Here is a 21,843-nt window from a genome sequence, read left to right as displayed (position 1 = left end):
TTCTTTTTACTTAGCATGATGTTTGCAAGGTTTATACATGTTATAACATGTACTCAGACTTTGTTCTTTTTACTGGTAGATAACGTTCCGTTTTACAAATATGCCACCTTGTGTTTGTTTATTGATCAGTCTGTAGACATTTGGGTTGTTTCTACTTCTGGCTGTTATCCTATATATAATAATAAAAGGGTAATATGCAAACTGACCTGACAGTGGAACAACCTGGAACGACTGGTCGCTATGACGTGCAATGACCACCGGGGGGCATATGCTCAATGCCGGAGCTGACCCCTGATGGTCAGTGTGCTCCACAGGGGGAGCTCTGCTCAGCCACAAGCCAGGCTGATGGCTGTGAGTACAGGGGCAGTGGCGGGAGACTCTCCTGCCTCCTTGCAGCGCTAAGGATGTCCGACTGAGGCTTAGGAGCCATCACTGGGACATCCCCCGAGGGTTCCTGGGCTGCCAGAGAGATGTCTAACTGCTCCCCAGGGGATCGGGCTTAAGCCAGCAGGTGGATATCCCCCGAGGGGTACAGGAGTATGAGAGGGCGCAGGCCAGGATAAGGGACACCTACTCTCCCCCCCCCCCCCCAAGTGTACGAATTTTCATGCACCAGACTTCTAGTTATGAATAACACTGTTGGGAACTTTCGTGTACAAGTTCTTGTGTGGACATACGTGTTCATTCTCCTGGGTATATCCCTATGAGTGGAATTGCTGGGTCATATGGTAACTCTGTGTTTAACCTTTTGAGGAACTGTCAAACCATGGGTTTGTGTTTATAAATTTACTGAGATCTGTTTCCCACAAAATTCACCCACCTAAAGTGCACAGTTCAGTGGTGTAATTATATTCACAAGGTTGTGCAGCCACCACTACATTGAATTTTAGAAAATGTTCATCGCCCCAAGGAGAAACACATGCTCATAGCAATCACTATCCATTCCCACCCCCCAGGCAACCACTAGCCTACTCTCTATCTCTCTGGATCTACCAACTCAGGACATTTCATGTAAATGGAACCCCACAACCGTAGTCTCATCACTGGTTTCTTTGGCTTAGCAGCGTGTTTTGAAGATCCGTCCATGTGGCAGCAGGAATCAGTATTCCGCTTATTTCTGCAGCTGGCCCATGTTCCTCCGTGTGGACATATTGCATTTTGTTTGTCCAGTCTCTGCCTCCGTCATTACGTGGCATTCCACTCTGTGTGTCTCTGTATCTCTGTTTTCTCTTCCTGCAAAGACACCAGACATTGGGGTCAGGGCCCACCCTAATCCAGGATGACCTCATCTAAACTAGTTACATCTTGAAGACCCTATTTTCCAATGAGGTCACTTTCTGAGATTCCAGCTAGACCGGAGTTTGTTCATCCTGGCGCCATGGCTCCTCGTCCCCTGGCCCAAGCCCTCTCTCCTCGGCCATTAGGGAGCTCATCCTGCAAATCGCATGGCGTACGGAGGCCACTGAGTCTGTGAACACGTGTCCAGTTCACTGCGAGGCCTGTATGGGATCTCACTTTGCAGGTCAGTTCAGCTGTCCCTGGAACCGTTTGTCCCCAGGGCCCAGGGCTTTTTCTCCTGTGCATGGGCAGAGGCTGCCCTGCCTACTGTCAGGGGCCGTGGGAGGGTTTTAGCTGCAGAGCTGGAGGAGCTTGGGAGCCTGCCTGGGGCCTTGCAGAGGGTGCAGACTGAGGTAGGTCCGATAGCCGGGAGTGGAAGCAGAACTGTGCCCCCTTTGAAATGATGTGAATGGGCCCTAGAAAGCCACTGTCACCACCCCTAAACGACTCTCCCCCCCCCAGCTGTCACGTGGCCAGAAATTACACCGTTAAACCTTCATCTCTTTTGCACAAGGTGTTTCACTGTTAGGGAACTATTATACGCCGAGTGAATATGTTTGCCTCTTCTGCAAACACAGACAGGACTTTCTTGTGTGCCTGCCTTTATTAGGTAAATGCGGAGACTGTAAAGACATCAATCACTGTTCTTAGAAACCCGTGGGCGAGGCACGGAAGCGCGGTGACAGTGGACACAGCGAGGCGTGGGCCAAATGCTCTCGGCGCCCAGCACAATGGCCAAGTCCGGGAAGGTTTCAGAGAGAATGCGATATCCATGCGGGGTCTGGCATCGGCACGGGAGTGCCAGGGAGTGGGAGTGAGATCCAGGTGGGAGGGACGCATCAGCGGAAACAGAGAAGCGTGAAAGGGGAGGGGGTGTTCAGGGACCGATGAGGCTTCCACCTGCCTTGCATAGGGGAGGAGAAAAGCAGGAAATAGGTCAGACTGGGAACGGCCTTGTGTGTTATGCTAAGAGTCTGAACCAGGCTCACAGAGCCAGTCAGATAAATCATGCCCTTGGCTTGGGGTGTAGCTTCGAACTAGTAACTGTCTTTAATACCTCGCTTCCTTTCTAGCACCGCAGGCGAGAGCTTAAGAGTTAAGAGAAAAAAGACCAGTGGACAGAGTGGTAGGTGCGAGAGATGGGAACGGGAGACACTTCCCTCCTCAGAGGACTCAGAAGGCAGGCAGGAGGCACCAGCCCGTCCCCAGGGACAGCTCTGAATGCATGTGTGCCTTTGTCATTAATAGAGTAAGGCACAGCCCAGAGTCTCAGCGGATGAGTCTTCAAGAAGCAAGGCATCATTTCACAAAGCAGCCTTAGCTCTGAGGGGGTGATGACAGCAGAGCCACCAAAGAGAAGGCCGGCAGTGGTACCCCCTGCCCAGGGGCTGGCCTTGCTCCAGAGTCGCGCCCCCGGGCCATGGGGGCCACGCCTCCTGGAAGGGGGGCAGATGAGGGCATCTCCTGCTCCACCACGTGGCCAGCCGCCTCTCTGGGAGGGAGAGGCCGCTGCCGCTGGACCATCCCTCCGCGCTCGACAGTTCTTGCTCCGACGACCCACTCTGGAATAAGGACACCTTTCCTTCCTCACTCACAGAGTCCTTTCTCCTTGTCACAGATTCCCTGAGGAACATCCCCTCGGCCGGCCACGGCGCCCGCTCCTCTCCAGGCGAGTTCGGCGGCTCCCATCAGCACCTTCTCCGAGAACGGAAGTCCTCAGCCCCGTCCCACTCCAGCCAGCCGACCCTGTTCACCTTCGAGCCCCCCGTGTCCAACCACATGCAGCCCGCCTTGTCCACCAGCGCACCCCAGGAGTATCTCTACCTGCACCAGTGCATCAGCCGGAGAGTGGAGAACGCCAGGTAGGAGATGTGGCCCCCGGGCCTGCCACTTTCCCATCTGCGTGCTTTCATTTTATTTTTTTATTTTTATTTTTGATATATTATATTGTTTTTTTTTTTTTTTTTTTTTTTTTTTACTGAGAGGAAGAGAAAGGGATAAAGAGTTAGAAACATCGATGAGAGAGAATCATTCATCAGCTGCCTCTTGCACACCCCCTACTGGGGATGTGCCCACAACCAAGGTACATGCCCTTGACCGGAATCGAACCCGGGACCCTTCAGTCCGCAGGCCAACGCTCTGTCCACTGAGCCAAACCGGTTTTGGCCACGCTTTCATTTTAAATGCAAGGGACTACAGTGTTGTATCTTTCCAGATGATAAAATGCGTGCTTATAGGACAAAACATTTTTTCACTTAGGCAACGGTCACATTTCCTTGGTATCGTCTCTGTTGCTATACAGTGATAATTGGATCCCATTGTTAAAAATTATGCTATAAAAACTTTTTATTTATTTTTTTGGGGGGGGAGTATTTTAGGGCTAGAGTTTCAGAAATGAAAAATACAAGTTAGGTTACTTGTTGGCCTTAAGAAGATAGCCACAAAGACTTCACAGTATTAAACAAATACACATCTCACTTTCTCTGTAGAGCTGCACTGTTCTATATGGTTGCCACTATCCCCCTGTGGCTAATTAAATTTGAATCAGTTAAACAATAAAATTTTAAATTCAGTTCCTCTGTTGCACTAGCTACATTTCAAGTGCTCAGTCACCCCATGTGGCTAGTGACTACTGTACTAGGCAGTAGGGATATGAAACGTCATCATCACAGCCAATTTCACAGCAAGGACTCCCTGCTCTAGAAAAATTATCTTGTTTTTCTACCACCGCCAGCTCTCTCACAGGTGCAGAGCCTGTGCATACATATGTTTATTACCTTTTATTTCTACTGTTAGGACAAACAAAAGCACAGAGCTTAGTCAGGGCTATTTCCCAATCACTACCATGGACGGCAGATTATAAATCATGTTCCTTAATTAATTTATTTATAGCTATCTAATTTGTGTTATGAGAATTAAGGCAATTAGAGGACTGGCTGTTGTAATATTTTACTTTACAGAATATTTTCATGCATAACCTCACTCGAACCAAACACACTGAGAGAGAGCCAGCATGGCCATTTATCTTCCTTTCATAGATGAAGACACGGAGGCTTACGACTAGTAAATGACAGAGGTGGGACTAGAACTCAGGTCTTCTCATATCTGGCCCTGTAATATTTTCTCCTTGGTTCTGGTTTTCTGAGTCATTTGCCATCACCCGACAGAAACGCCCAAAACTCAGACTTAGTGAAGTCTCAAGTACCCATTCGATTCATTTGTCTGTGAACTTTCATGAATTGAGCCTCCATCAACTTAGCCCTGAAGAGCTGTGTTCTAAAAAGGCAGGATGAATTAACCAAGATCACCGAATTTGTTCGTGGCAGAACCATGACGGCTGTTGATTTCCTCCTGAGCTGCAGCTCAGATGCAGGCAGTGGCTGCGATGAAAAGCAGATTACACATATGGCTTCAAATTTCTGCTCTGCCACTGCCCTTGTGATCTTGAGCCATTTGGTTAACCTTCTTGACCTTCCATTTCCTTTCTGCTAAATGGAAATAACCAGTGCAAAGGCTTTCTAATGAGCGTAAAATGACAAAACAGTCGTGGATGCTCAGCCCATGTCACCTGTTGTTCTCCTGTGCCTCATCCCCTCCTACTACACAATGATTGCCCGGGAGTAGAGAATGTGCAAGAGTTCTTAAAATCATAGTTCCAGGGAAGGACAAAGTGCTGTATTTTAATGCCTCTCAGACTTTAATTCACTTATGAAATACCCAGGGATCTTGTAGAAATGCTGGTTCTGACTGAGGAGGCCCGCAGTGGGTCCTGCCTTTCTGTCAAACAACATATGATGCTGTTTAGACTGTCTGCTGTCCACACGTTAAGGCATGGGCGGGAACACCCATCCCGTGGGCCATAAGCATCCTGAGAGATCATTTGGTCTAGTCTGGCCAAGGCATTAGGCGAAAGTTAATTAAATGTTTGACCAAATATAGCAAGCTTATTTTTAAGTTGATAATGTTGTATGGCCCTCGAATGATGTTATAATTATCCGAATGGTCCTTGGCAGGAAAAAAATGGTTCCTCACCCCTTCTTTGACCTTATACAATATTAGCAGCTACCACGACCTCCCCTCCAGTCCCATGATACTGCTACAGCAAGAGAGCAAACACATAAATGTCTCTGCTTGAATTAGCACTTGGGACCCACTCCCTGCAGAACCTCTGGAATTTCATCTCTCCTCTGAATTACCGTAGCAGGTTTTGATGATATTCCTCACAGCGCTTGGAACCCTGTGCCTCGTATTCTGGATATTAATATGTTACTGTGTTTGAAGATCCAGGACACCAGTAGGTACATGGGAAGTATTTGGACAAACCCGTGTTGCGGAGCAAACACAGTAAAGGTGACAGAACATACCTGCAGCTGGGGAAGCGCCTTTGTGTGGGGCCCTGACCACTGTGCTGTTCTCTGTGTCTTTGTTTTCACTGTGTGGGCGTTAGAGGAAGAGGGTGATGAGCAGAAACCAAGGGGGGATTTTTGGGGGGGAAAATTAGTTCAAACTTTTTTTGCAGAATTCCAATGGGGGGTGGGAAGGAAGCGTTTTTCAGTCCAGAAGGACTATATAGTTTCTGGTAGGAGTGGAGTAGTGCATGATACTAAACATACTGTAACAATTATAAACTCTGGATAAAACACACAAAAACTGTTTGAAGGCACTTAAGAGCAATCAAGAAGCAGGCAGAGACTGGAAAAGATTGGACTCTTGAAAAAACGGACCCACACTGAGTGGGTCCAACTCTCATGGCTTTTCCTATGAGGGAAATTCCTATCACCCAAAATATGTAGTATGCAACGAGAAACTGTTAGGCACATGAAGAAACAGTAAAAGTTGACCCATAGTTGAGAGAACTCAGTTCATAGAAACAAACCAAAGTACACCCAAATTTTGGAGCTAGAATACAAAGACTTTCAATGATGATATTTATTGCTTTACTATATGGAGCGGGACTGATAATGAGTGAAGAGATTGTTAAATATAGGAGAGAGATAGAAACTCTGAAAAAGAACTTAGGAGTTCCAGTTCTAAGGGTGGGACATTCCCAAACCAATATAGCATAGGCTTTGTAAACAAATCTGAGATTTGCACTACCACACAGAAGAGTCAAAATTTGTAGCCTGCAAAAACAAGATCATAGACATTCTCCAGAGGATTATACCAGAACCCAGAGCCTAGGCAGCCTAAGATCACAACATTCAGGATTTAGTCCAAAATTTCTCAGCATACAGAGATTCACCAAAATGTAACATATCTCACCCAGCCAGCATGGCTCAGTGGTTGTGTCGGCCTATGAACCAGGAGAACACAATTCGATTCCCTGTCAGGGCCCATGCTGGGGTTGCGGGCTCGATCCCCAGTAGGAAGCATGTAGGAGGCAACCAATCAATGATTCTCTTTCATCCTTGATGTGTCTATCTCTCTCTCTCTTTCCCATCATCTCTGAAATCAATAAAAAAAATATTTATTTTTTTTTACCAAAAAAATTAAAAGAACCCTTACTTCATATCACGCTACTCAAAAGTTAACTCAAATATATCAGAGATCTAAAAGTGAAGTCTAACACTATGAAACTTGTAGAAGAAACATCTCTATGATCTTGGAGTAAGCAAAGAATTTTATATAGGATACAAAAAGCAGGAATCATAAAAGAGAAATTGGATAAAGTCGTATTTTGGGGGAGATTGTTATCGTTGTTAATCTTCACCCGAGGATAGTTTTCCTCCATTGATTTTTCGAGAGAGGAAGGGAGGGAGGATGTGTGCGAGAGAGGGAGGACAGATAGACAGACAAACATGTATTGGTCACCTCCTGCCCACACCGGGAACCAGGGCCAGAAACAAACCTGCAACGCAGGTCTGTACCCTTGTCGAGGAATCGAACCTGAGACCCCATGGTGTGTGGGCCAGCGCTCTGCCACTGAGCCACACTGGGTCAAGGAGATAGTTTTTTACTTTATTCTTTATTGTTGACACTATTACATACCCCCGTTTTCCCGCCTTTGCCCACTTCCAGTAGCCCTTGTTCCCGCTTCCCTCTGGCTATCACCTCACTGTTGTCTATGTATATGGCTTATGCAGAGATGTTCTCTGGCTCATCCCTTCACCTTCTTTCATCCAGTCCCTTCTGCCCGCCTCCTCTCTAACGTCTGTCAATCTGTTCCTTGTACGATAAAGTAGTTTTAATCAAAATCCAAATGTTTGCTCCTCAAAAGAACCCCATAAGAAAAGAAAATGGCAACTAATAGAATGTGAGAAACTATTCAAAGCACATATGTCTGACAAAGGATTTATTTCTAAAATATATTTTAAGAAACTATTTCAACTCAATTGAAGACAACCCAATTTTTTTAAGTGGGCAAAGAATTCGAACAGATATATCACACAAAAAAGATACAGGAATAGGGCAAGAAATACATGGGAAAATGCTGACTCGCCAAGAAAATGCAAATTAAAACCTTCGTGAGGTTTGCTGCATCTCCACCAGAAGGGCTGAAATAAAAAAGACTAGCAATGCCCAGTGCCGGCGAGAATGTGGGTGGGCTCTCAGCCTGCACTGCCTCCGACATTCACACTGCACACTGGGTGGTCTGCAAAAAAGGAATAATGCTTTGCAGTTGACAAAGCACTTTCCCACTTGTTACCTCGTTTGATCGCCACAATAACCTTACAGGCTTCCTTTTGAGCAGAGACTTGGAAGACAGAACCAGCTCGTTCATTGCTGTCAAGCACAGACATACATGCCTGGTTGGATTACTACGGTCAGTTTGTATTTACGAGGCTAATGATACCAGTCTTCTGTCTATTCCTTTCTACATTTATGGAGGAACCTGCCATACAGTCACAATCGATGAAGCACATTAGAGATAAAGCCTCAACTTACTCATCATTACTTTTACTACACCACCGGCCCCGATTCTCCCTTTGAGTACTGAGTAACATGTGTCCTGGTTAAAACGATTTAGTTTCAAAACCCAGCTCTTCTACTGAGCTAAGTTAAGTAACCCCTCGGCATAGTAACCCTTGCCTGTGGAAGGAACTTCGTGAACTGAACCGTCAAGACCAGCAGAGCCCCTTTGTCTGTGAAGATACATGCGTTTCATTTTTGTTTGCCAGCCTTCGGGCCTCATTCCAGATTGGAGCCAGTCTCTGTCTTCTTATTTCAAGGAGGCTGTTAAACCTCACAGGAGGGATCCATTTGGGATGGGTCAGATGCAGGAGGACGGTCCAAATGACTTCCTAAGATTGCTAGTGACACCAGTCATGGGAGACATGCAAGTTTAAACCACAGTGAGATATCATCTCACACCTGTCAGAAGGGCTGCCATCGAAAAATCAACAAACAGCAAGTGTTGGCCAGGATGTGGAGAAAGGGGAACCCTTGTGCGCTGTGGGTGGCAGCGCAGACTGGTGCAGACACTGTGGAAAACAGTATGGAGGTTCCTCAAAAAATTAAAAATAGAACTCCATGACTCAGCAACCCCACTTCTGGGTTTTTATCCACAGAAATCTAAAGCAGCGGTCGCCAACCTTTCAGACCTCGTGGACCACCAGTAGTCCGCAGACCAGCGGTTAGCGAACGCTGCTCCGAAGGTTCCCTTAAACCAGTGGTCGCCATGGGCCTCATGCCCACCAGTGGTCCGCAGACCGCTGATATAAAGCACTAATTCAAAAAATATATTCACTCCTATGTTCACTGCAGCATTACTTACAATAGCCAACGTATGGAAGCAACCTTGATAGCTGAATAAACAAGATGTGGTGGTACATATGTACAATGGAATATTACTCAGCCATAAAAAAAAAATAACAAAATCTTATCATTTGTGACAACATGGATGAACCTAGAGGGTATTATGCAAAGTGAAATAAGTCAGACAGATAAAGACAAATACTATAGGATTTCACTTATATGTGCAACCTACAAAACAAACAAAACACACATAGAAAACCTAAACAGACCCATAGACACAGAGGAAAAACTGATGATTGCCAGGAGGGAGGGGGTTGGATGGCTGAGTGAAAAGATGAAGGGATTAAGAGGTACAAGCTGATAGTTTCAAAATAGCCACGGGGGCGTAAAGTACAGTATAGGGAATACAGTCAAGAATCTACACTCATAATAGCCGAGGTGGCATCACGCCCTCATGCATCACATCCTAATGTCAAAAGAGAGCCGTCACCAGATGGCTGTGCGCACAGCGGAGGTGGGGCCTGGTGGAGGAGGCGGGTCACGGTAGGGGACTGCAGGTGTGGGCAATCATGCCCACAGGGGAGGGCATTTGGAGGCCATCAGGCAGGTGAGCTGTTAGGAGCCAATGGTCCCGGATTGTAAGAGGGATGTTCAGCAGTCAGACCTCCCCCGAGGGGTCTCACATTGGAGAGGGTGCAGGCTGACTTGCTTCAAGGGAGAGGCTGGTGAGCAGTCTTTTGGGCTGAGTTTGAGGAAGAAAGGGTAGGAGCTGGTCAGCTGGGAGTAAGAGCCCTTCAGACAGCCAGCAGCACAACAAAGCCCAGAGGCACGGCTGCGGGGGCAGCCTGGGGACGCCGGGCAGTCTGGCGGGAGTGGAGCCTGGAGTGGGAAGGGGGACCTGTGGGAAGAGATTGGAGAGATGCTTTGGAGTCGGAATGTGAGACAGTTTTGAAAATGATTACACTGGGCAGTGAGGAAAGTAAATGTCAGTGGAATGAGAAGCCCTGGGCAGATGGTAGGGAGGCTTTTTCTAGCCCTTTTGCTAGAGGCCTGAATTGGGTGACGTTATTGAGTGAAAACTCATAATGTGGGTAACAGGCTTGGATGACTGGTTCCATTTCCAAGACAGAAGGTCAGGAGGAAAAGGATGAATTCGTTCCTGAGTATGTCCTGCTACTGCAGGACACCTGTCATGCTGTCCCCTCCACAGCCTCACCTCCACCTTAAAATCCTCCCAGGGGCCGAAACAGGTTTGGCTTGGTGGATAGAGCATCGGCCTGCGGACTGAAGGGTCCCAGTTCGGTTCCGGTCAAGGGAATATAATATATCTTGGTTGCGGGCACATCCCAGTAGGAGGTGTGCAGGAGGCGGCTGATCGATGCTTCTCTCTCATCGATGTTTCTAACTCTCTATCCCTCTTCCTTCCTCTCTGTGAAAAATCAATAAAATAAAATAATAAAATAAATCCTCCCGGGGTGTTGGGGGCCAATTCCCATCATGCCTCCTGGCACACTGGCTCCAGCCAGAGCAGACTGCAGTCCCTTGAACATGCCAGGTTGTGTTCTACTTCCTGTGCCTCTAACTGGAACACCTTTTCCCTTCCCTTGCCTTTTGCCTGGCCAATTGCCAGACTCACTGGAAGGGAGCATCTTTGGAGCAGCGTTCCCCTGGCATTGGGTACCACCCGCCCCCCAGGGAGAGTTAGTATACATCTGTCCACAGCATCTGCTGACCCACGTGATCATGATGATTTGCCTGTGTGTCCCCTCCTCCACCCCTGACCTCCTCACCCAGAGCAGGAGGCATCCCTGTATCCATTATGCCTGGCCAGCCCAGATGGAAAGCAGGACGTCAGTGCGTGTTTGTTACATGAAGTAATGCAGATAGGATCATCCAACAGGGAGCTGGACATTCCAGACATCAAAATGAAAGGCACCACAGACAAACGAGAATCATGTGAACCCCTCCTGCCCTCCTCCGCTCCAAGCACTGCATCACCTCCAGGCTAAGTGGCTAGTGAACTTGGCCAGGGCTGGCAGCTTGGCCATGTGTGTGGTTGGAATGGAAAGGGAGAGAAAATAGAGGCCAGCAGAGGAGGGCTGCTAAAGGTTGGGTGACTGAAATGGATGCAAGTTTACATGAGAGAGCCTGGCCTAGACACCTGTTTCCCTTCCTCATTCTAGGCCTCTGGGCCCTGTTCTCTACCGCCATCTGGTGGCCATGTTTGTAAGTAACAAGCTCCTCATGAGCTGGAAGAGCTAGTATAAGGCAGGAGCTCCGTGGATGGGCCTCAGAGGGTTATGACACCCTAGCCCCCCAGATTTAGCCTGCAAATCGTATATATATACAATGCCTGCCTTACTCCAGGGAAAAATTCCAAGAGCTTGTTATCTGATTCTTAGCAGCTTATAACCCCCAACAGTGCTCAAGTCCAACAGACAGATTCACTACTACAAAGGATTTTTCTAGAATAGTGATTACTTTCCCCCCCCCAACTGAAATCCAATGAAAGATCATAATGTAAGAGAGAGAAAACCAGACCTGGATCCCTACGTTTAAAACCTCACCCTCCACTTTCCCAAGGTACCTACCTACACAGAACACAAAGTCCAGCTCAAAAACCACGCTTATAAACCAAAGGCTACACTGCTGCAGAGCCAAATGGACCCTTTGAGACCCACAAGGTCAGACCTTGTGCAAGTCACACCGTGGGGAGGTCACTCCTTGGGGTCACACCTTGGGAAGGACCTCAATGAAGCTCACAGAGTGTATCAGTGGCCTATCTGGGGCCTAACCCAAATCCCTCTACTCCTATGTCTTTAAACTGCTTGGTTTTACCTTATTGCCCAAAAACCTAAATTAAAAAAAATTTTTTTAAAAAGGAACAAACAAGGCTGACATTGATGGAACATCTCTATACTAGTCTAGTTTCTGAATAACCTTCCAAGTAGGTTTTTAGTCACCATTTTCTCAGGTGCATAAACTGACGCTCCGAGAGAGAAAGTGCCTTGCCCAAGGTCACACAGCTAGTAAACTGAGGCAAACCTCAGACCGGCCGGCCTCTGCGCCCTGTGTTTGCCCCGCACCAAGGAGCTGCACGGGGTTTGGCCTCCCTGGGTGGGCAGTCCTGGCCTCTTCTCACCACCGGCCCCGTCCCTCCTTTCTCTCTCAGGAGTGCCAGCTTCTCCCAGGGCACCAGGGCCTCGTTCCTCATGAGGAGTGACACAGCCGTACAGAAGCTGGCCCAGGGCAACGGACACTGCGTCAACGGGGTCAGCGGCCAAGTCCACGGCTTCTATAGCCTCCCCAAGCCGAGCCGGCACAACATAGACTTCAGAGACAGTGCCTACGACCTGCCCCGGAGCCTGGCCGCCCACGGCCACACCAAGGGCAGCCTCACGGGCTCCGAGACGGATAATGAGGACGTGTACGCCTTCAAGACGCCCAGCAACGCCCTGTGCCGGGAGTTCGGGGACCTCCTGGTGGACAATATGGAGGTGCCGGCCACCCCCCACTCCGCGTACCAGATCCCTCGGACCTTCACGCTGGACAAGAACCACAACGCCATGGCAGTGGGCGCTCCTGGGGACTCGGCCATGGCTCCCCCACCCAGACCCCCCAAGCCAAGCCAGGCTGAAACACCTCGCTGGGCCAGCGCTCAGCAGAGACCCCCCATCGGCGAGAACAGCAGATCGGTCTCTGCCGCCACCATCCCCCGGCGCAACACCCTCCCCGCTATGGACAACAGCAGGCTTCACCGAGGTCAGTGCAAGCCCAGCTGAGGCCCAGGGGGAGGGGGAGGGGGAGGTAGCACGGGGCTTCTCAGCAGTTTGGTGGTCTGTGGCCATGCGTGCTCAGGAGATGGGAGGACCAGCCCGGTCACTGACATCATCCCTCCAGCACTGGAGGCAGTTAGTGGACACCCACACTGGCTAGAGTGTAGCAGACCCTGCCTCAGACAAACTGATATTCCACCAAGGGAGATAGAGCATTCTTGTTTAACCACGTTACAGCGTGTTATGGGTTTTGGAAATCTAAACCATAGTATTTTACTCATTTGTAGATCAAGCCAGAGATTGCAAAAATCAACGTCGAGGTCCTATCCAAACTGGAGCCAAACCTACATGGACAAGCAAATATTAAAATAAAATTAGATCCTCAGAACATTTCCTAAGCACCCCCTTGAATCTCTGTGTAAAGTCTGAGCTTCTACGTTTTCCACGTAGAGTATTACAGCCCTGCACATAATCAATCTCCTCTGGTCAGTGAGACAGTCTAACATTTCCTTTGCATTTGCTTTGTAACTTGCAAAGCCTGTTTTATATCTGTTCTATTGTTGAAGCCAGTAGAGCCCTGAGAATTCGGTGAGACAAAGCCTCGCCTCCATTCCCCGTGAGGCCTGAGCTAGTTGAGACACTGGTTTAGGGGTAGAGATGGGCCTTGGACCTGGGCCCTGACTCCTGCTCAGCACTCTGCAGTCTTGCAGTGCATCCCGTTTGATCAGTCACACACACACACACACACACACACACACACACTCACTCACTCGCTTCGGGACAGAGATGGCAGAGACACAGAGAGCATGCTCCTGCCCTTCAGAGAGCACACACACAGTTGGGGAAGTAAAATCAACGTGTGCACGTCAGTCAGGAGTCAGTGGTGGCTGGTGAGCGGCCTGGGTGGTTAGGGCTGTGGTTAGAGGAAAGGTGCATAAATGAGGGTGAAGAGGGGGGTGGGGGTTATACGTCTGGACGCACAGGGCAAGAGATGACGGTGGAAGGTTCTGAGTGACATGACATAGATACTGGCACTGGAACTGGGAGCCTGGGAGGAACTTCTGAGCTGCAGGGAGATGTGGCAGGATAATGCCTGATCACAGGGCAGGGAGGAGTGGCTTCTGGAGTCTCAGCAACAGGGGAGGGTCTGGGGGAGTGTCCGTACACAGGAAACGGAGTGCATCTGGTCTTCCTTCCTCTGCTGCAGCTTCTTCCTGTGAGTCCTACGACCCCCCGCAGCGAGGCGGAGAGAGTGCGGGCCGGTCTGCAGAATCCATGAGTGACGGAGTCAGTTCTTTCCTGGTGAGTGGCCCCAACCGGGCATCCTCGGGCAGCTCAGATGGGGTAAGATCACCCCAAGAGTGACAGCATCTCCCTCTCAAGACACTGCCTAATTCTTGTCTCAGTTCAGAGCCCTGGGTTGAGTTTTGAGTTTGTGTGATTGTTTTTGTCCTCGCCTGAGGATATGTTTATTCATTTTAGAGAAAGGAAGGGCAAGGGAGAGGAAGAGAAACACCCATATGAGAGAAACACCAATGGTTGCCTCCCGTACATGCCCTGATCCGGGATGGAACCCACAACCCAGGTATATGCTCTGACCCGGTATTGAACCCGCAACCTTCTGGTGTCTGAGACGATGCTCCAACCAACTGAGCCACCCAATCAGGGCACCCTGGGTCGATATTCAGACAGATACAGGTATGCCGCTGGGGAGGAAATGTGTGTACACTGGACGACAAGGCTGTGGGTAAGCAGGAGGGTCTCCATGCAGAGGGCCCAGGCTCTGGGATGGCGGATCTCAGGCTGCGTCCTCGCCTGCCAGGTCTCCCGGGAGGAGAGGCTTGGGAGAGGCTGCGGGCAGCAGTGGCCCAGTCAGGCTCAGCGGCAGGATCCCAGGCCGGCCTCTGCAGCGACTGACCACAGTTCTGCAAGGTGTCAGGCCCTAGCAGAGCAGACTGGGCCTGGCCTCAGGTGCGTGGGAAAGACTGGGAATTAGGTCACCAAAGCAGAGGCAGCTTCATTATACGTCTGGACGCACAGGGCAAGAGATGACGGTGGAAGGTTCTGAGTGACATGGCATGAGGCCATATTGTATCGTAAAGAACTTTTATTCCAAGCTCCTGGGTGCAGGTGGGCTGAATGGGGGAAAAAGGAGTCAGGGCAGACTGAGTGGGAGGCAGGCATTTTTAGCTTCTGCTGTCTGCAAGCAGTTTCTGTGGGCGCACAGAGCCGACTGGCGGGTCCCGTCCTTGGTTGCTCCGGGTGACTGATGTCCAGCGGTTGCCTAGGCTGTGCGGAGCTCCGGGCTGCGCTCTTTCTACAAGAGGTCTCCCGAGCACAATGAGGTTCCCCTGCCCCGACTTATTCTCTCTAACCCTTTCGGAAGGAAGGCTGTGGTCAGGGTTGCCGCACTGCACACCCTGGCAGCTCTGCCTGCACCGTGCTCACCCTGAGAGCTGGCCTGGGTGGCGCAGCCGGCCCAGCCCTCACCTGCCAGGGCCCAGGCTTCTGATGTGCCCCTGGCCCAGCGCAGGGACTTCCCAATGGTGCGTCCACACTGAGGTGGAGGCAGGTCCTGAACTAACGGTGCAGCCACGGCCTCTGCCCGGGGCAGGCGGAAAGCCTCATGGGCCCAGCCACCAAGGAGATTTCATGCTAAACATTTATCAAAAACTACAGGGGAGCCCCAAGGAAGCCTGGGCGCTAGAAGGCCCCCCACAGGGGAACTTCCTGTTGCCCACTTTCTTTGTTTTCCCAGGGTCTGCCTTGTAGCCTCACCACGCACCTCACTAGTCATTCCTTTTCCTGCCTTGTGCATAGGTCCTCACCCCTCTGGTTTCTTGCCAGTGATGCTGTGTTTCCTTCGCTTTCCTTCCTAGCCGGAGAAAACACTCAGAGGCCGGTCAGACAGCACCAACTCCGAAGACAACTATGTGCCCATGAACCCCGGCTCCTCCACCCTGCTGGCCTTGGAGCGAGCTGGTGACAACTCGCAGAGCGTCTACATCCCCATGAGCCCAGGACCCCATCTCTTCGACCCGCTCAGCTACCCCGCGACAGCCCTTCCTCTGCATCGAGGCCCCGGCCGGGGGAGTGAGATCCAGCCGCCCCCTGTCAACCGCAACCTCAAACCCGACCGCAAAGGTAAGTCCGCTCCTTCCTGGTCCCATCTCTGGACGACGGCCAGGGGCTGTGGCCATTCATTTAGCGATCAAGCGGGGATCCTGTACTTTACTTGCAAGGAAAGGGTCGCCCCTGGAGCCTGCACCACCCCAAAGTCTCACACATACACTAACCCTGCTAATGCGTCCCAGTGGTCTGGCCCCTTAGCGACTGACTGAGGGAGAAGCCTGGAGTCCAGAAGTGGGGGAGGACCAGGACAGGCCACATTTAGGTTTCCGCTCCATCACCTGCTGACGTGTGAGTAGAGACAAATTGTTTTGTGTCTGAGCCTTGTTTCTTTTTTTTCTTTTTCTTTAATATATTTTATTGATTTTTAACAGGAAAGGAGAGGGATAGAGAGAAACATCAATGAGAGCAAAACATCACATCGATCAGCTGCCTCCTGTGGTACACCTCCTATTGGGATGTGCCCGCAAACAAGGTACATGCCCTTGACCGGAATCGAACCTGGGACCTTTCAGTCCACAGGCCGAGGCTCTATCCACTGAGCCAAACCGGTTAGCAGAGCCTTGTTTCTTTATTTGTGAAGAGAATATAATACATACCTCCCGAAGGAATTGAGGGGCATAGCTACCCTGTTTCCCCGAAAATAAGACAGTGTTTTATATTAATTTTTGCTCCCAAAGATGCGCTAGGTCTTATTTTCAGGGGATGTCTTATTTTTCCATGAAGAAAAATACGGTACACATTTATTGTTAAATGAAAATAAAGGAAATTTATTACCTGTATACGGTACGGTAGTTGTCAACACAAACCAGACAAACTGTGAATCCTACAGTATCAAGAATTTACTCATTTATTCAATGACAATCATGTCATCATCTTCTGGAACATCATCATAACAATCCAATTCCTGAATTTCCTGGTGAATTTCTTGTGACTCCATTTCTTTCAGAATCAGTGGACCAAATCTCTCATGTTTAGCCTAGGGGGGGGGGCCTTATTTTCGGGGGATGCCTTATATTTCACTCAGCAGGAAACCTGTAAGCAGGTCTTATTTTCGGGAAAACACAGTACTATATCTAAAAGTGCCTCCTAATGCATAAAATGCTGTGTGAGGGTAACGGGGTCAGTTTACAGAGTGGAACGGGCGGTCTATTAAAGGGTCCACTCTGACGTAATAGGAAGGTGTGAGCATTCAAACCTGGTAAATGGGGGTTGGAATCCTCATCGGAGACTTCCTGGGTGTGTCTTTGGGCAAATCCTTTGTCTGTGAAATGGGAACAGTAATCCTGCCTCCGGGTTTGTTCGGAAGGAAGCCTCCGGGAGGTTGACTCTGATCCACGGCAGACACACACACACACACACACACACACCCGGAAGTTGGCTCTGTGTCCCGGCCTCTGGACCAGGAGGAGGGCTGGAGTTCCGGCTCCAGGCTGCTCCCACTTCAGGCCCCGCCTTGGTCCATGGTCGGGACTGGAGGGAGAGGTGGAGTCACCTCTGGTAGAGATAAGCCCACGGTCTGGTTACCAGGGAATTCAGGTCTTAGCGTTTGAACAGAAGCCTGCAAGGCTGGGGCCTTCATCTCCCTCCACTGCAGGTTCAGAGGTGGTCGTGGCGGCATTCTCCCATAGAAATACTATGTCCTCCTGCGTCTCCCTGGGAGCTAGAAACGTGGTCACATCTCCGGGGAGAGCAGCCCGCAATCCGACCCTCTGTCCTCACCTTAGATTCAGAAAATAGGATTCCTGCCAAAACCGGTTTGGCTCAGTGGATAGAGCAGTCGGTCTGAATACTGAAAGGTCTGCGGACTGAAAGGTCCCAGGTTTGATTCCGGTCAAGGGCATGTACCTTGGTTGCGGGCACATCCCCAGTTGGGGGTGTGCAGGAGGCAGCTGGTCGATGTTTCTCTCTCATCGATGTTTCTGGCTCTCTATCCCTCTCCCTTCCTCTCTGTGAAAAATCAATGTATTTTTTGAGAGAGAGAGAGAGAGAGAGAGAGAGAGAGAGAGAGAGAGAGAGAGAGAGAGAGAGAGAGGAAATAGGATTTCTGTAGACACAATGCAAAGAACCTGTTCTTTGGCATCTGAAGACAGACTTCGAGGCCTATCAATGGGCAAAGAGCACATCCCCGCTCAGCCTGTCCCTCTGAGAGACCAGGGTGGACAGTGTGACATCTTTCTTGAGCCACATGAGGCGCTGAAGACAGGGTCCCTCCCCTCAGAGAGGCCGCAGTCTTAGGGCCGAGGCGGCGGCCTCTGTTGTGATGGCACCGGTGGTGTGGAGAGCGCCCCTGCAGGACAGGCTGGGAAAGGCTCGGAGGTGGAGGACCCCGAGTGCCTCCTGCAGGCAGGAGGGAGCCCCGAAAGGGTTAGCAGGCCCAGACTCACACTGTGTGTCACAGGGAAGTGTGACATCATCCACGGCCGCTAACACGACTCTCCTTCCCGCTCCAGGAAAGCCAACGCCTCTCGACCTGCGGAGCAACACGGTCATCGACGAGCTCCCCTTCAAGTCGCCCGTCACCAAGTCCTGGTCGAGGGCCGTGTGAGTGCCTTTGGGATGGGGGAGCGTGGCCCAGAGCCGTGCGGGCCGGTGAGGGGCCCGGTGGCCAGGCGGGCGTTAGGGAGGCCGCGGCCTGACCATAGATAATGCCGTCGGTAGCTCAGCCCTGCCTCCGTCTCTGGGGGCCCGGGGTCCTCATCGGAAGGGGAACAGCTGTATCCGCCCTGACTCAGTTCCTCACCTGGAGTGGCGTGTGGAGCTCTGAGGGCAGAGGTGGGGGGGGGGGGTGAGGGTTGGGGGCCCCCGTGGAGGCTGGAAACGACCCGGTTTACCCTTTGCCTCCCCGCACCCCACAGCCACACCTTCAACCCCAGCTCCTCCCAGTACTGCCGCCCCACCTCCACCCAGAGCATCACCAGCACGGACTCGGGAGACAGCGAGGAGAACTACGTCCCCATGGTGAGCGCGCTGGGCCCAGCGCTCAGACCCCGCCCCCGCCCCTCCCTCCGCCCGGGGACCCCACGTCACGCCATGTTTTGTTTGCTGCTGCCAATCTTTCTTGAGCCACATGAGGCGCTGAAGACAGGGTCCCACCCCTCGGAGAGGCCGCAGTCCTAGGGCCGAGGCGGCGGCCTCTGTTGTGATGGCACCGGTGGTGTGGAGAGCGCCCCTGCAGGACAGGCTGGGAAAGGCACGGGGTGGAGGACCCCGAGTGCCTCCTGCGGGCAGGAGGGAGCCCCGAAAGGGTTAGCAGGCCCAGTGATTAGACAGACGTTTCAGAATAAGCCCTGGTGGCAGGAGCACCCTTCAAAGTCAGCTCCTCCTCCTCCTCCTGTTAAAACCTTTTAGAGGTAAAAGATGTGCCCTTCACTCCTTACGCCCAGTGCTCAGGGCCACGAGCGGTGTGCGCGGAGGGGGGGGGCGCAGACACAGGCAGGGGCCACGGGGCCTCCTGAGGTGGCGTGGAGGCGAGGACGGCTGCCCGGCGCAGGGTGGTGGCTGCACGTGCACCAGCCAGCCAGAGGGCAGCCACACAGGCAGAGGACTGTCGCCCTCCTCACTAGAACGGGGCTTCGCGAAGATCCTGGGCAGGTCCCCTGGGGCCTGGACGGAGACAGGACCCTGTGCACATCGCTGATCTCTGAGGAGCTGGGGGAGCACAGTGTCCCTGGGGCCGCCCCGCTGCAGGCCATGGTGAGGGTTTCAGAGAGGGAGATTGGCTGCAGAAGAAGACCTTGTAGCGTCCAGTGCACAAAGGGAACGGGCTCCCGTCTCAGGGTCTGCAGGCGAGGGCTGGGCTGCGGGAGGTGGGAGGGAGGCTGGGGGGGGGGGTAGGGAAAGGGAGGAGGCCGGCCTGAAGGGAAGGACGGCTCAGCGGGAGGAGTGCAGTTTTGGGAGCCAGCACAGGCCTGGTTCCCGCCCCTGCTCAGCATCTCCTACCCTGAGGCAAGCTTTCCGGTGGAGGGTTAGTCCTGTTCCCAAACTTACTAACAGGGCTTTCCTCCTTGTGACAGCAAAACCCAGTGTCTGCCTCGCCCATCCTCAGCGGCACCAGCAGCCCAGCCCCTAAGAAGAGCACCGGCAGCGTCGACTACCTGGCCCTGGACTTCCAGCCCAGCTCCCCGAGCCCCCACCGCAAGGTGCCTACGCCCCAAACAGCCGCACTCCCCTCCTGCTGCTTCCCTGTGCTTCCAGCCCGCCTTACAGGGCTCCCAGCCCCGCCCTCAGCACCTGGTCAGCCAGGCCCTCCCCTGTGAGGTGGGCACACGAAAGCACCCTGAGACACTCCGCGGGAGGCCACAGCGCGGATGAGCGACAGGCCCGGGACCCCGGTGGAGAGCTCGCTGCCCGGTGGCTCCCGGAGCGCTGCTCTGGACGCTGTGGCCGAGGGGACTCTGGGCGCAGGCAGCCTGGAGGCAGGGCGGGCACGGGTCCCCCGCAGGGACACACAGAGGCCTGTGGCTGGTGCTGGTTGGCACCCAGCACGTGCCCTCCCCTGGAGGAGTGGCCACAAGGTGGGTGGGGACAGAGCTGTGGGCCTGGGTCCCCCTTGGGGCTGGAGGGGTAATGCCATGTGGAGCGGAGGCTCTAAAGGCCACTCTCAAAAAAGAGACAAGACTCCTACAGCCACTCAGAGCGGCCCCCCTCATGGGTTCTCACAGCACTTCTGCTCCCTCTACCTGCAGCCGTCCACGTCGTCTGTCACCTCCGACGAGAAGGTGGACTACGTGCAGGTGGACAAGGAGAAGACCCAGGCGCTGCAGAGCACCATGCAGGAGTGGACGGACGTGCGGCAGTCCTCGGAGCCTTCCAAGGGCGCCAAGCTGTGACCAGGCTGCCGAGCCTGGAGGGGGCCGGGCTCTGGAGCTGGCTCCTCCCCTCTCCCCTCTCCCCTCCTCCTGCCCTTCCCACCCTCCTCTCTCCTTGGCCAGCCTGGACTCCAAAGCACTGACGTCAGGGACCCTGAGCCTTCCCCACGGGGGCCAGGTCTGACGAGGCTCTGCCTTGGCCCGGACCCACCTCTGGCCACGCCTCTTCACCTTAGCGAGGGCGCTCGCCAAAAAGCATCCTTCAGCCGCTTCCTGCCCTTTAGGCCCGAGCACCTCCCGGGTGTAAGGAGGGAAGGGCCAGGCTCTGAGCTGGACTCCACACCTCGCGCTCACGCCCAGCCCCCTTGCCGCCGCCGCCCCCGCCCCCGCCCCGGAAAAGCTCATCGTCTCACTGACCAGGACGACAAGGACAGCAGACCAAAGTGGACATGGACCTGATCCCTTTCTGTCTCAGCAGGGGAGAGGCAAGGCCACCAAAAGGAGGCGGAGTTAAGAAGGTTAGAGGTGGTCTCTGGGCATAAAGGACTTAGATCCCCCCCTTTCAGCCAAATGGCAGTGCACCTGTTGCGGGTGGGAGGGCAGAAGGATGAGGACAAAAGGAAGGGGAAAACTGAGGACGATGGGCAACAAGGAACGGGCTTATAGCCCAGGAGATGACGAGACAAGGACACAGGCTGGTCCTTGGGCCGGCCCGGGAGCTTCCCCAGGACCTCCCAGTTCCCGCCACTGAGAGAGGCGTGGGAGGGGCTGGGGGTATGGGAGGGAGGGAGCCTAGGGAGCACTGGAGGTGATGCAGAGGCTGGGCAGAAGGCAGTGCATGGACACAGTAGGGGGGACAGGCAGCAAGTTTTTGCAAGATGAGCAGTGCAGGGGGCGCAGGTGACGGATGGATGAGAGGCGGGAGCGAAGGCCTTGCGGGGACAGCAGAGCAGATGCGCCCAAAGGGCGCGGTGGAATGCCCGAGGCAGTGCTGTGGGGATGCAGGATGGAGCAGCAAGTGAAGGAGGGATGTGGTGTGAGGGGCGTGGTGTGCGCGGTGTCAGTGATGGACGACGGGGAGAGCAGTGTGAGGG

The 21,843-nt window shown here is 52.5% G+C and overlaps 1 protein-coding gene across 2 annotated transcripts in view; it reads left to right on the top strand.

The window, feature by feature from the left end:
• The window catches only part of GAB2 (GRB2 associated binding protein 2), a 140,712-nt gene extending 119,211 nt beyond the window's left edge, over positions 1–21,501 (top strand). Inside the window, exons 3-10 of one of the 2 annotated variants that reach the window (XM_036428305.2) lie at positions 2,936–3,200; positions 12,206–12,795; positions 14,017–14,111; positions 15,689–15,953; positions 18,392–18,482; positions 18,797–18,899; positions 19,955–20,080; positions 20,627–21,501. In XM_036428305.2, the coding sequence (XP_036284198.1) occupies positions 2,936–3,200; positions 12,206–12,795; positions 14,017–14,111; positions 15,689–15,953; positions 18,392–18,482; positions 18,797–18,899; positions 19,955–20,080; positions 20,627–20,770 (1,679 nt within the window). In that variant the 3' untranslated portion in view covers positions 20,771–21,501. The remainder of the gene's footprint in view (positions 1–2,935; positions 3,201–12,205; positions 12,796–14,016; positions 14,112–15,688; positions 15,954–18,391; positions 18,483–18,796; positions 18,900–19,954; positions 20,081–20,626) is intronic. The other variant, XM_036428306.2, reaches the window with a different exon arrangement.
• The last annotated feature ends 342 nt before the right edge of the window (positions 21,502–21,843 follow it).

The sequence above is a fragment of the Pipistrellus kuhlii genome, unplaced genomic scaffold (genome assembly GCF_014108245.1).
Source record: "Pipistrellus kuhlii isolate mPipKuh1 unplaced genomic scaffold, mPipKuh1.p scaffold_m20_p_9, whole genome shotgun sequence".
NCBI lineage: Eukaryota > Metazoa > Chordata > Mammalia > Chiroptera > Vespertilionidae > Pipistrellus > Pipistrellus kuhlii.
Note: the sequence above shows the minus strand (reverse complement) of the source record. Positions and strands in the feature narration are given on the sequence as shown.